Raw genomic sequence first — 13,838 nt, 5'->3', positions numbered from 1 at the left:
CCAGGAAAACTGCGTTCAGATATTATGTACAAAAAGTAATATAAGGGTTTATTAGGAAAAGTAAAGCCAGTGAAAAAGCCCGCCGGTAAATCTAATAATTCTAATAAACCTAAATCGGGACGTCCCCACACGACTGACAGCAAACACAAACGAGGGAGATTAATCACGAAAACAACACGTCCCGTCGTTCAAAATATACGCGGAGATCGGGCTTATCTGTCTTTGTCGTCTTGTATTGTTGGTGTCCAGCACCGCTCCTTCCGGCCCGATCGCACACCACGAGGCCCCTCGCTCCAAGCACCACGCGTCCGACGCAGGCCAGCGGCTCCACTTGACCAGGGACAGGAAGGACTCCTTTCAACTCCACTCGACTCGACGACGCGGGAGTGCTGGCAGCCAAGTGCCAACGAACTGCTCAGTGCCAACTGGGTGTGCTCTCGTGTGTCTCCTGCGACTCCCTACAACCCGAACTGCACTCGAACTGCGACTGGAATGGCGTGTCCTCTCCAACTCTCCACCACCGCTCAACTCTCTGGTGCCTGCCTGCGTCTCCCAGTGCCTGCCACGAACTCAACTCAACTGGCGAACTCCTGAAATGGCGTCCGACCGTCGCCTATATTGGTGGCCGATGACGTCCCATTGCGCACTCCTCAGCCAATCAAAGCCTCCCGCGACTCCTGACATCTCCCCCGTTACGCGACCCTGCGGTCCTGGCATAACACGTGCCGGCCAGGTTTGTAGGCCTTTGGAGGTGTACACGGTGGCGGCCAATTGTGGTGGTGTTTTTGACCTGGTTTCCTGTCAATTTAATACGAAGTCCTTGTCAGGGAAAGGGGATTATTTAATGTTGCGCTAAGGACCTAACTAATGTTTATGTGGTTTGCAGTGCCATAAAGGACAAAGGTTTGATTACTAGGTGATACTCACAGGGGCGTTACCTTTAATCCCTCACTATTTAACACTCGGACCTCCAGGTAGATCCACAATCATACATCTTACCCCGACAACCGCCTGAACATCAATAACTTATTACATGTAGAGTCCCTGTCACGACAGCCGAATACCTACCTATTCAGATCTACCTAGCTCTAGATGTTGCATTACCAAATTCATAACACAGCCCCCCCCCTGGAACCGTAGCTCCTGCAAGGTTCACCGCAGGGCTACCATTCCAGCCTTAACACTTACTGTCACACACTTAATTAACCTATGAAATAAATCAGGAAGGGCTGTGGGAAGTGAGTCGGACTACCTACCTACACTTCCTTAACATGCTGAACCCCTTAACCATCATGCAAGTATGTACATCTTCTTCATTGTTCCTGTGGAGGGAGGAAACAACAACACACAACACTAACTTAACCACAAAACTTAACCATCTTTCCAAACTCAAAACTCTAACCTTTGTACATACCCCGGTCTACAGACCGCGTCCCCCGGTGGATGCCACAAGACACAACCTCACCTGCGGGGCCATCCCCAATGCATCCCACTAAATTTCCACGTGCCCTGTCCAGATGTTACAGGTGAGTGACACGGCTCGGTGGATTTCGCCCACATTCATGCAACACAGACCCCTTAACCACTCATTCTCATTCCATAGGTCATCAAGGCATTGCAAAAATCAACGAAGCACTTATTCCCAATACACCCCCTTCAGGACCATGGCATTGATGTCATTCACGTGTGTGTGCACTCCTCAACTAGGCAGCGGGGAGGTACCGCACAAAAAGATGGTGGGGGCGCATCAGGCTGTGGTGCCCGCAGTCCCAAAAACAAGTCAACCGACTTACAAGTTCATTGCCCCCCCCCCCTTCACCTCTTGGCCCCATGACAGCCCAACAGCCCCTTTCCGCCGTTACCTCGCCGGTGAGGGTCTCCACACACACCAGGCTCCTTTGCCTCCTGCTTTCGCGCAGCAACACGGGTCACCGGGGGACTTCCTCACCCCGCGGCGCCCAACCAGACCCTCCACCGACGAGCTCCAATTTCCAGTTACCACCGGCTGCCAGGGGTAATTGCCGCAGAGGGGGGCCCGCAGGCATCGCTCCTCAGAGCTTGCTCTGTACCTGCGGACACACACACCTTCCCCACCCACAAGACCCCAAAACACACTTCCTCCCCCACTGCCATTCAATTCTCCACACAACTCAGCACAATTCAGTACAATTCCATAGATGGTGTAAAAGGTGTTACAAGGCTTGCCATGGCCTGCTACATGTGAAATTCCCCCAGTTCACATTTAAACCATCACATCTTCCCAAAAGCACATTTCCAAAAGCACAATTATCACCCCTCATTATCTCCAATAATCATCACACACTCTCCAGGTTCCACTCTCACGACCACATCAAAACACCTAACCACAATACAAAAACATACGCCACCCACAAGACACTGTGGCTCCCATTCCATCCCCTCACCGGCCATGTCATCACTCACACCCGCCTCCCAACTCCATATTACATGTCCCCAATTTCCCAAAGCAAATCCTGAAGCCTGGGACAGTACTCCTCAAAACACTCACCTCAAGTGCAGGTAGTTGCAGGTTGGTCAGGTTCAAAGTGCAATCCACCCATACAATTCCCAAAATTTCACATTGGGCCTACCAAATCCTTCCAAATTTCTCTTTTGTCCCCACTACACTGGCAGGTATGTGGATCCGCATCCAACGGTGATCATCACTACACAACTACCTATGGCCACGACAGCTCTGCACCTCTACCGTGCAAGGGTCACCGGGACAAGGTGAGCAGTCAAAACGCCAACATGGCCCATGAGTGTCCATAAGGGTGCGACCCACCATCCATCCTTCGGCCCCCCTGCGAGGAACACAGCTGCAGCAGCCCCAGCTGGCCAATGTGGTGAGCACTTGCTGCCACAACACACACTACCGCACACACAACCTCGGCCCTGGGGGGCACGGTCGCAGTGCGTGGCATCCCTACAGCCACGTCCCCTGCACCTCCCCATCATCCCCCAGTCCGACTACAGAACTGCAGCCCCCCAGTGCTCACCCACACTTGACCACACCAAGGTCCAGTCAACAGCCATGCTCCACCAGGAGACCCACCCAGAAGACATGGTCCACACACCTCGGACACGCACAGCACCACGTTGACCCTCAGGCTACACAACTACATCCCCATCATCCCGCATCCCAAATATCAGCACAGTTGCCCTCGCAACCAGTTGAAAGCTGTGTCTTGCTACCCTATTAATTTAATCACAGCCTCCAACACTTTGGTCTACACACCTGGATCAATAATGGCGTCACTATACAGTGTCCACCATGGCATTTCACAATCCACCCTTAAATTTGCATCTAACCCACAGATTACCCATGCCAACCATTTGTCACATTTCACTCACCTCACCAAAGAAGGATGCTTTGCCATACACATGCCAGCCGAGCATGGCCCATATGCTCGGCTCGTTACACATCTCCCGATTCACATCCCCATGGCTCTCTTCCCAACCCGAGAGTCCATAAATCACAACGGAGCATCTGTGGAAGGTCGCTCACACCATCACGTTCCACAGATGCCCCAATGGTTGTCCGGCAGGCTATCTCCATCCCTGTCCATTCGGTTTGACCCGCGTCCATAGACCAACCACCATGCCAGGTCACCACATGCTGGTTGTCCCAAAGTCTCAGGGAGAGGGGGTCAGGTCGCATGCCCGGGTGGTCACTACATCAGGCCCAAGCTGGCCATCCGCAGTGCCACCACCAAAGCGCGACCCACAACACCTCCCCCTAGTGGTCCTCAATAAATGCCAACCCAGGCTTGAGAAACCACCTCGGACCCCTCTGGAGGTCTTAACCCCCACCAGGGTCCGGTGACCCTGCCGGCCCGAGCCACCAGCTCGGACGGCGCCCCGACGGACAAGGGACGCCACACTCCACCAGACCCCCCGTGGGACCCAGGTCGTACCTCGACACCCAAGGCTGGACCCCACGTCCAAATCTCGCCATCACAGCCCCCCAGCTGGCTGGCATACCCAAATTTTGAAAGGGGCAACTTTTGCCCGAGGCCATCACCCATGACCTCTCCATATCCAGATCCCGCAGCCCGGGGACCAATCCAAACCATGGCTGCTCCAAATCAAGTTCCCATTGTAATTTTATTTTAAATTTTATTTTACAAATTTTCATTCCCACTGCCAAACCGCAGCTGCAGGGAACAACCTCTACCACCGGTTGTTCTGCCCCTCCCTGCAGTTGATCCAAATTCCCTACAGGGACCAAATCTCCAGAAGCTCTATCTCCCGATCCTCCAAGATCCAAATCCAGCCCGGAGCCAACACACTCCCCCAACTGGTTGTCCAATTTTGGAGCCTCTGTTTCCAAATAGCAGTGTACAGTGAGCGTCCCCTCGGTCATTCCAACCACCTCCTCGGACCAACTCACCTCTTCCCCCAGACTCCTTTGGGCCTGAACAAGCTCTACCTCCATGGGACTGTCACAGGTCTCCAGCCGCTGGATCAAATCATCCTCATCATTACAAATCATTCCTGGCCCCGCCAGGCTTTGATCAATATCCCCAATAAATACCTGGTCCGGCTCCATTGCATGGACCCCCAAAAACTCTACCCCCTCTTGCTCCGCACCACCGCCCTGGTGCTGCACAATTCCAAATTCATCCCCTGGTTGGGGTGTTGTGACATCCACACGGTCCCGATAAACAACCAGGCCAGAATGTGGGAAACATTCCCCATTACAACTCTCACATTCCAAATTTCCTTCCCCGCTCACCTGTGGACACTCCACGTTTACCTGCAGGCATTCCACGTTTACCTGCGGGCATTCCCCATCTACCTGTACACATTCCCCATCGAACTGTGGACATTCTCCGCTCACCTGTACACTTACGGTCTCCCCATCATCCCCCATTTTATTTGCCAGCCCATTAATTTTAATACTCAATCGATCACTCATTTCCTTTATTCCTTCCCTCCATTCCTTTCTCATTTTATTTTCCAGCCCGTCAATTTTTCGAAGCAATTGACCCAACATCTGGTCGGTTGTCGGGGCCGTTCCTACTGCTCCCGACTCCCCGGTGGGGGAGGGGGATAAGTTGGTGCTCGGGACGAGGGAGGTTCCAAGGCTCACCTCTGCATCTAATTCCCCTATTTCCGGCTCACTCCCGACGCTGACGGAGGCCTCGCTGCGTACTTCCATCTCATCAATTTCCGACATCCGCTTTCCGGAAGATTGTTTCCCGCGCGCGTATTTATTTTAATAATTCCTGAAACAATTTAAATTTGACGAAGACGCGATATCGCGCTCCGTTTGCCCGATTGATTATTAAATTTCTCCGCCTCGACTATAAAAATTTTGCGTTCGAACGTCGGGCGCAATGTACGCCCGACCGTGTCGATGTCTCCCCGCGGACAAAAAAATTTGTCCGACCGTGTCGATGTCTCGCCGCGGACAAAAAATTTGTCCGACGGGTTCAAATCCTACACTCCTGACACCACTTGTCGCGTAACCGTGATTAACACCACAGTTACGGATGACCGATTTGCGAGACTTTAACTCCCGAGGCGAACACTCAATGGCGGACTCAAGTTCAACACCAACGCGCGGAATGGCGGGGCGCAGCGAAGGCTCCGCAACCTTATCTATTAAAATCAAACACCCAGGAAAACTGCGTTCAGATATTATGTACAAAAAGTAATATAAGGGTTTATTAGGAAAAGTAAAGCCAGTGAAAAAGCCCGCCGGTAAATCTAATAATTCTAATAAACCTAAATCGGGACGTCCCCACACGACTGACAGCAAACACAAACGAGGGAGATTAATCACGAAAACAACACGTCCCGTCGTTCAAAATATACGCGGAGATCGGGCTTATCTGTCTTTGTCGTCTTGTATTGTTGGTGTCCAGCACCGCTCCTTCCGGCCCGATCGCACACCACGAGGCCCCTCGCTCCAAGCACCACGCGTCCGACGCAGGCCAGCGGCTCCACTTGACCAGGGACAGGAAGGACTCCTTTCAACTCCACTCGACTCGACGACGCGGGAGTGCTGGCAGCCAAGTGCCAACGAACTGCTCAGTGCCAACTGGGTGTGCTCTCGTGTGTCTCCTGCGACTCCCTACAACCCGAACTGCACTCGAACTGCGACTGGAATGGCGTGTCCTCTCCAACTCTCCACCACCGCTCAACTCTCTGGTGCCTGCCTGCGTCTCCCAGTGCCTGCCACGAACTCAACTCAACTGGCGAACTCCTGAAATGGCGTCCGACCGTCGCCTATATTGGTGGCCGATGACGTCCCATTGCGCACTCCTCAGCCAATCAAAGCCTCCCGCGACTCCTGACATCTCCCCCGTTACGCGACCCTGCGGTCCTGGCATAACACGTGCCGGCCAGGTTTGTAGGCCTTTGGAGGTGTACACGGTGGCGGCCAATTGTGGTGGTGTTTTTGACCTGGTTTCCTGTCAATTTAATACGAAGTCCTTGTCAGGGAAAGGGGATTATTTAATGTTGCGCTAAGGACCTAACTAATGTTTATGTGGTTTGCAGTGCCATAAAGGACAAAGGTTTGATTACTAGGTGATACTCACAGGGGCGTTACCTTTAATCCCTCACTATTTAACACTCGGACCTCCAGGTAGATCCACAATCATACATCTTACCCCGACAACCGCCTGAACATCAATAACTTATTACATGTAGAGTCCCTGTCACGACAGCCGAATACCTACCTATTCAGATCTACCTAGCTCTAGATGTTGCATTACCAAATTCATAACAATATTTTCGCCATAAAAATGTTTTTCTCTGCAAATGCTTGTTCAAACGATGCAAAACTTTAAACATTGGAGGGATCCCCACAGAGAATATTTTATTGATAACTCTGATGTCATAGGTCACATGGTATGGCAGCTGCATTGGATTAAATGGGGGGAAAATCGGAACGTTTTCTCTGAAACCGCTTCATAAAAAAAATTGAAACTTGGCTACGTCATCAACTCCCCATCGGGTATATAGGGTGATTACGATAATGATGACATCATCAGAGAAGTGGTATTCCAGCCCTAATTGGTTGAAATGAAATTCTTCTTTCTTTCTTTCTTTTTTAATGTTGAAGGCTCCAATCATGGACTATATAATCCTCATCAAAGCCAGGCCTTAAATATAAGAGCTGCATTGATAGAAAAGTGATGAATGAGAATAGTCTAAGCGTTTTTGAGGAAGTAAAAAAATCTGCTTTTTGAAAATGAGAAGGTTGTAAGTGTTTGGAAATACATGGGAAGGAAGAGATACTTATCTGGGTATACGGGCCACAATAGTAGCATGTTCAGTTAATGACGGTATTTTTGTTTATAAAAAACGCCCAGGGTGAGACAATGCACTCTACAAGTGTCATTCTGGTTAAGAGATGTATTTGCATCCTGCTTATGATTACTAACTGTCTGATGATCTGCCATATCGATTTTGTTTTCTGATGTAAATAGTTTGCTTTATGAACTGGGTTTCATTTTTTGCATAATATGATCCAGAAAATATAATTGCATGATATGTTTGGAACAGGTTTGATATGGAGCTCCAACAAGCTGTGGAAGAGGCTCGGGCAGAGCGGTCAACAAGGGATTTGCTGGCACGCGAACATGATGGGCACACCGCAGAACTGACCTATCTCCAGCAACAGCTTGAGGCATGGTGTTCGTCATTGAATTTTCTAAAGTTTTTTTTTGCTCGTACTCACACAAAGACTTTCATTATTTGTTATTACCGTATACATAGTTGAAATGTAAATGTTTATACTACCACCAGATTGCAACTTTATCCCTGTAAGTTTAATAAGTTTAAGCACCTTTTGTTCTCTCCCTGTTTGTCTCCCTGTCTCCCTGTTTTGTTGTCTTGTCTTCCGGTCCCTCGAGCGACGAGGCTTGCTTCGATCTCTCCATGGCATCAAAGTTTGAGTGTTTTCCCATTCGTTTCTTTGTCAAATTTCCACTGGGTATTTTGTTGTGTATGTGTTCTTGTGTGTTTCTATTTGGTTTTGGTTTTGTAGTTGTTGCAAATTTGTGTGTAATTAGTCGTTTTTTTTTCGCGCCTCATGCGCCTCGTGCGGCCTGGTCTCTCCGGGCCCCCTCCCCCCCGTCAGTGTTTTGTGAATATGGGTTCTTTCCTTCATAGTATTTGCTTGTTTCTTTGATTTTCTTTTCTCCCCCCTACCTCTCACGAACATCTTACCCTTTGTCCAGCGTTTTGAAAACAGAACAAACAAATAAACAAACAAAAAAAATTCTATATTAATTCTTTCTCTCCTCCCGGACACGTGCTTGTTCGTTCTCCTCCTCGTCTCGACTTGTGCCCCCCCCCCTATATCTCGTTTTTCTTCCACCTCTGCTCCTGCTTTCTCAAATCCACATTCTCACTTAGAGACTTTTCCCAGATTGTTTTTCATGGTTTTGTTTAAATATTATTTAAATATGTTTAAACCGCAGCCGTGATGCTGACGCCGCCCCCCCGCCCCCCCCCCCCCAGAATTTCCATGTTTTAAACGTTTCCCAGTGTGTACCCTGGATTAGAATAGGTACACCGTATCCCTGCGTGTCGTAAGAGACGACTAAGAGGGTTGGCGTCAGGAAGGGCATCCGGCCATAAAAACATTGCCTCAAAAAGAGAACCATGACATTTACAACTACATATGGGCAGGGTACAGCCCGAAGTGGAGATCGGTTTCTGAGGTTTGGGACATGGAATGTAGGGACAATGACAGGGAGATCAGGAGAAGTGGTGGAAGTATTGGTCAGAAGAAGAGTGGACATATGTTGTGTGCAAGAGACGAGATGGAAGGGAAGTGGTGTGAGAATGGTGAAGGGTAGGCAGGGACAGAAGTACAAGTTTATGTGGCAAGGGTGCCTGGAGGGCATGAATGGTGTTGGTGTCCTGTTTTCTGAGGAGTTTGTAGACAGTGTGGTGAGTGTGACTAGAGTGAGTGATAGGTTGATGATGGTGAAAATGATGATTGGAAAGCTCTTGGTGAACGTCATCTCGGGATATGCTCCGCAGGTTGGTCGAAGCGATGAAGAGAAGGACAAGTTCTGGTGTGCGATAGAGAAGCTGATGGAAAATGTGAAAGATGAGGAAGTTGTTGTGGTAGGAGGAGACCTAAATGGACATGTGGGAAGGAGTATGGATGGTTTTGACGGAGTTCATGGGGGTTACGGATATGGTGTGAGAAATGGAGAAGGTGAAAGGATTTTGGAGTTTGCTGATGGAGCTGATTTGTTGATTTGTAATTCTCAGTTCCAGAAAGAGGATAATAAGCTTGTTACATATACGTTAGGTGGGTCGACGACAACCGTTGACTACCTGATGGTGCGTAGGCGAGATAGGGGGCACCTCCGGGACACAAAGGTGATCCCGGGGGAGGAGGCTGTTTCACAGCACCACTTGGTTGTCTGCGACATAAGGGTGAAAGGTGCGAGGAGAGCTCGGCGGGTGAAGTACCAACCGAGAATGAAGGTGTGGAGGTTGAAAGACGTGACAGTAAGGGAGGCATTAAAAGAGAGGCTGAGTAGGGTCGAGGATGATGTGGTTGAGCTTGAAAGTGGTTGGATGTCAATGAAAGCTAGTCTGTTGGGAGCCGTTGGTGAGGTATGTGGATGGACAAAAGGACCACCGAGGCACTCGGAAACATGGTGGTGGGATGATGAAGTTGGAAAGAGGATTGACGAGAAGAGGAAGAAGTTCAAGGAGTGGCAGAAGGCGAAGGGTACGGGAGCAGAAACAGCAGAGCATGAAAGTTATAAGGCAGCCAGGAAGGCTGCAAATAAAGAGGTAGCAAAGGCGCAGGAGGCATGTAGGAAAATGTTCGGAGAACGCTTGGATTCGGAAGAGGGTCAGAAAGCAGTATTCAGGATTGCAAAGCAGATAGCGAAAGAGAGGTGTGATGTGATGGGGGTGAGTTGCTTGAAGGATGAAGTGGGACAAATCGTTGTCGACCCAGATGGAATTAAAGGAAGATGGAAAAGATATATGGAAATGCTGTTGAATACAGAGAATGAATGGGATGGCAACATAGAGAGTAACCCAGTTTTAGGACCGGCAGAGAAGATAACTGAGAAGGAAGTTGAGGAGCGATAAAAGCAATGAAGGGTAGAAAAGCGGGAGGGCCGACGGGAGTTGTGGGAGATATGTTGAAGGCAGCAGGAAGTTGGGGTGTGAAGAGAATGACAGAGATCTGTAATCTGGTGGTGAAAGAAGGCCACATTCCAGTGGATTGGGAACTGAGTACCCTCGTCCCTCTATACAAGGGGAAAGGTGAGCCTCTGGATTGTGGCTCGTACCGAGCGATAAAGTTATTGGAGCATGGAATGAAGGTATTGGAAAGGGTGTTGGAGATGAGGATAAGGAAGAAAGTGAACATCGACGAAATGCAGTTTGGATTTATGCCAGGAAGAGGAACGACAGACGCGCTTTTCATTGTGAGGCAGTTGCAGAAGTACATGGAGAAGAGGAAGAAGTTGTTTCTTGGGTTTGTTGATCTGGAGAAAGCATTCTATAGGGTTCCACGCAAAGTATTGACATGGGCATTGAGGAAGTTAGGAGTGGAGGAATGGTTGATCAGAGTAGTGATGGCAATGTACAAAAGAGCGCGCACAGCTGTAAGGACGAAGGACGGGAACAGTGGTGAGTTTGAGGTGAAGGTGGGAGTGCATCAGGGGTCGGTACTAAGTCCACTACTATTTGTAGCTGTGATGGAGGTACTGGCTCAGAACGTAAAGGAGGGTTTGCCGTGGGAGTTGTTGTATGCAGATTATCTGGTGTTGATTGCGGAAAGTATGGATGGACTGAAGGAAAAGATGAACAAGTGGAAGGAATGTATGGAGACAAAAGGTCTGAAGGTGAATATCGGAAAGACGAAGGTGATGGCAAGTGGTAAAGCATGTGGTGAGGTGGAAAGAACTGGGAAGTGGCCCTGTGCTGTGTGTAGGAAGGGTGTCGGAGTGAACTCCATTCGCTGAGTACCATTCTCCATTCGCTCCATTCTCGCTTTCCTCACATTCGCTGAGTCTAGCAACCGTTGCCGAGTCTGATCCACCTTCTCCATTCAGCATTTCTCCGAGGTAGCAAAATGTTTTCACACCTTCCAGCTTCACGCCGTGTCCAAGATCCAACTCAACATTTCCTCCATCTGCAGCTCCCTCTGTGCACACCTTACATGCACAGGAGTCGCTTTCCTCACAGGAGTCCAAAGGTCAGTTTACTTTTTTTAGTTGAATCTTACCTGTAATCTTGTTTTTTCATGGTTACCTGAACTCCATTCGCACATACAATGTGCGCTGAGTGGGTTCATCAAAAATGTAGTGGTCTGAGAGGGTCATTAACCAGTGTGGCAGCTACATTCAAATGTAAGGTGTGCACAGAGGGAGCTGCAGATGGAGGAAATGTTGAGTTGGATCTTGGAGACGGCGTGAAGCTGGAAGGTGTGAAAACATTTTGCTACCTCGGAGAAATGCTGAATGGAGAAGGTGGATCAGACTCGGCAACGGTTGCTAGAGTGAGGTGTGCATGGAAGAAGTTTCGGGAACTGAGTGGCGTGCTGATGAGGAGGGGAGTGTCGTTGAAGCTGAAGGGAAAGGTGTATGCTGCATGTGTGAGAAGTGTTATGATTTATGGGAGCGAGACATGGGTAATGAACGTAGAGCAGCAACGAAGGTTGGAAAGGGTGGAAATGCGAATGGTTCGACGGATGTGCGGAGTATCGTTGAGAGAGAGGAAGACAAATGATGAATTGCGAAAGATGATGGGAATAGAGCCTGTGATGGATCCCGTGAAGAGGAACAGGTTGAGATGGTTTGGTCATGTGTTGAGCAAGGATGAAAGTGGCTGGTTGAGAAGAGTGATGGAAATGAATGTAGAAGGAAGTAGAGGACGTGGAAGACCGAGAAAGACTTGGCTAAAGATGGTGGAAGAAGAAAAGCGGGCAAGGGGGTTAACAAGGAGAGATGCAGAAAATAGGGCAAAATGGAGAAGATTGTCATGGGGCCCGCAAGGCTAACCCCTGCTCTAGTAGGGGAAATGGCCTTTAAAATGCACGTTGTTGTTGTTTGTTGTTGTCTCCCTGTGAGAGTTGGAGTCCTCTAATGTTTGTTATTAATACTGATATTAATAATGGTGTTTTTTTTTTTTTCCTCAATCAATTTTCAGGACAAGGATGTGGAGCTTGCTGTTGTGACCCAGAAACTTGAAAGGGTAGAAAGTGAGCTCGAATCTTTTTCCTCACAGGAGTCCAAAGGTCAGTTTACTTTTTTTAGTTGAATCTTACCTGTAATCTTGTTTTTTCATGGTTACCTGACTATTGTCTGTAGTCGCACTTTAAGAAGGCATACATTGGGAAATCCGCATTGGGGGAGGGGGAAAGTTGGGTTTGGGAGGGTGCAGTTGAGGGCTTTGGGTTTGGGGTGGAGGAATTGATGCTGTATTACATTTTCAGCCCATTGATGGAAAACATAAAACTCATCCAGAGAAAATATAAAACTATTTTTTTAATTATTACCTGACTATAAAATAAATTTGTCTCTCTCTCTCTTTATCTGTCTCTTTCTCTCAGTGCCTTTTATCCATAGTCAAAATGCGCTACATAAATACAATTAATCTTCTTCTTCTTCTTACTATTATTGTATTTGCATATTTTTTATATTCACAGGGCCAACATATTGGATATTAATTACAGCTAAAATTATGTCAGTAGCATTTAAAACGACGTTTGTTCTGTGACATAAAAGATGGCAGTTTGTTAATCAATTGCTCTTCCATAGTTGATACAAGCAACACCAATTTGGGACATATTTGCTTATTTGCATAATAACATTTTATTTCATTTATTTATTGTTTATCTGCTTGGTGTTTGAAAGAGAAGAAAATGAGCTCAGATCTTCCTGTTTTTTATTTTGTGCATTTGCATGAGGATTTTAAAAATCCTAGTGTGTGTGCTGTGTTGTGTAAGTATCGTTCATTCTTGGATCTACTGTGATGTATCTACAGTAAACCCTCACTTAACGTGGAGGTTATGGTCCTGGAAAACGGCATGTTCAGAAAAAACATGTTGCACATGTTTAAGACCTTATCGGATAGATAGGGATTTATTTGGGAACAATATATGGAGATATGGGGAATGGGGATAGGCCACGGAACACAACATTTGGACTAATATTTTGTACTTTTTTTTGTTAATAAAAATCTTAGAGGCAATACCAATACATATATAAATTTGTAGGGCGGGGGCTTAATTTCTTGGGGTCAGGGAATCACAGCCTCAACATCCACTGAAGTATATGATTGAGGAGAGCCAAGAGGTCTCATAGAAGCAGACTGAGTTGATCCAGCAGGTTTGAAGAAGGAAGTTCCTTCCTTGACTTCATGCACAAAACTTCTGTTAATTCAGTCATCGATTATCACCCGTGTCATCCATGCCTTCTTATTTGACCACCAAACCACTGGTAAATGCCTCTTGTTTTTGTTGAATTTTATGGTTCCCCTTCAGAGCATGTGGATGTTCTGTGTGATAAACCAATAAAGGTTTGCATTTAAAGTCACCGGATGTGTTACCATGAAAAAGAAGTGCAAGACTATCCTTGAAAGTCTTGACCCCATGTGCTACCTTCTGCTGTTTGGAGATTTACGTCCTGTTACTTTTTTTCTTGTAGAAAAGCCCCGTTTCATTGGTGTTGAACGCAGATTTTCTTAAGGATTTCCTAAATTAAAATTTCCCTTAATGATGCTTTATGCAATCGTGCCATAATCTCCGCCTACCTTCGGTCGCGGAGGTAATAAAATGGTGAATGAGAATTGAATTAATTTTACACAATAATCAC

General features: G+C 47.8%; 1 protein-coding gene across 5 annotated transcripts in view; it reads left to right on the top strand.

The window, feature by feature from the left end:
- Positions 1-13,838, top strand: part of MYO18A (myosin XVIIIA) — a 377,134-nt gene that overhangs the window by 134,013 nt on the left and 229,283 nt on the right. For all 5 annotated transcript variants that reach the window (XM_078780216.1, XM_078780215.1, XM_078780213.1 and 2 more), the window contains 2 exons: positions 7,540-7,663; positions 12,172-12,259. In XM_078780216.1, the coding sequence (XP_078636342.1) occupies positions 7,540-7,663; positions 12,172-12,259 (212 nt within the window). The remainder of the gene's footprint in view (positions 1-7,539; positions 7,664-12,171; positions 12,260-13,838) is intronic.

This window comes from Myxine glutinosa, chromosome 6 (genome assembly GCF_964187855.1).
Source record: "Myxine glutinosa chromosome 6, kmMyxGlut1.1, whole genome shotgun sequence".
NCBI lineage: Eukaryota > Metazoa > Chordata > Myxini > Myxiniformes > Myxinidae > Myxine > Myxine glutinosa.
Note: the sequence above shows the minus strand (reverse complement) of the source record. Positions and strands in the feature narration are given on the sequence as shown.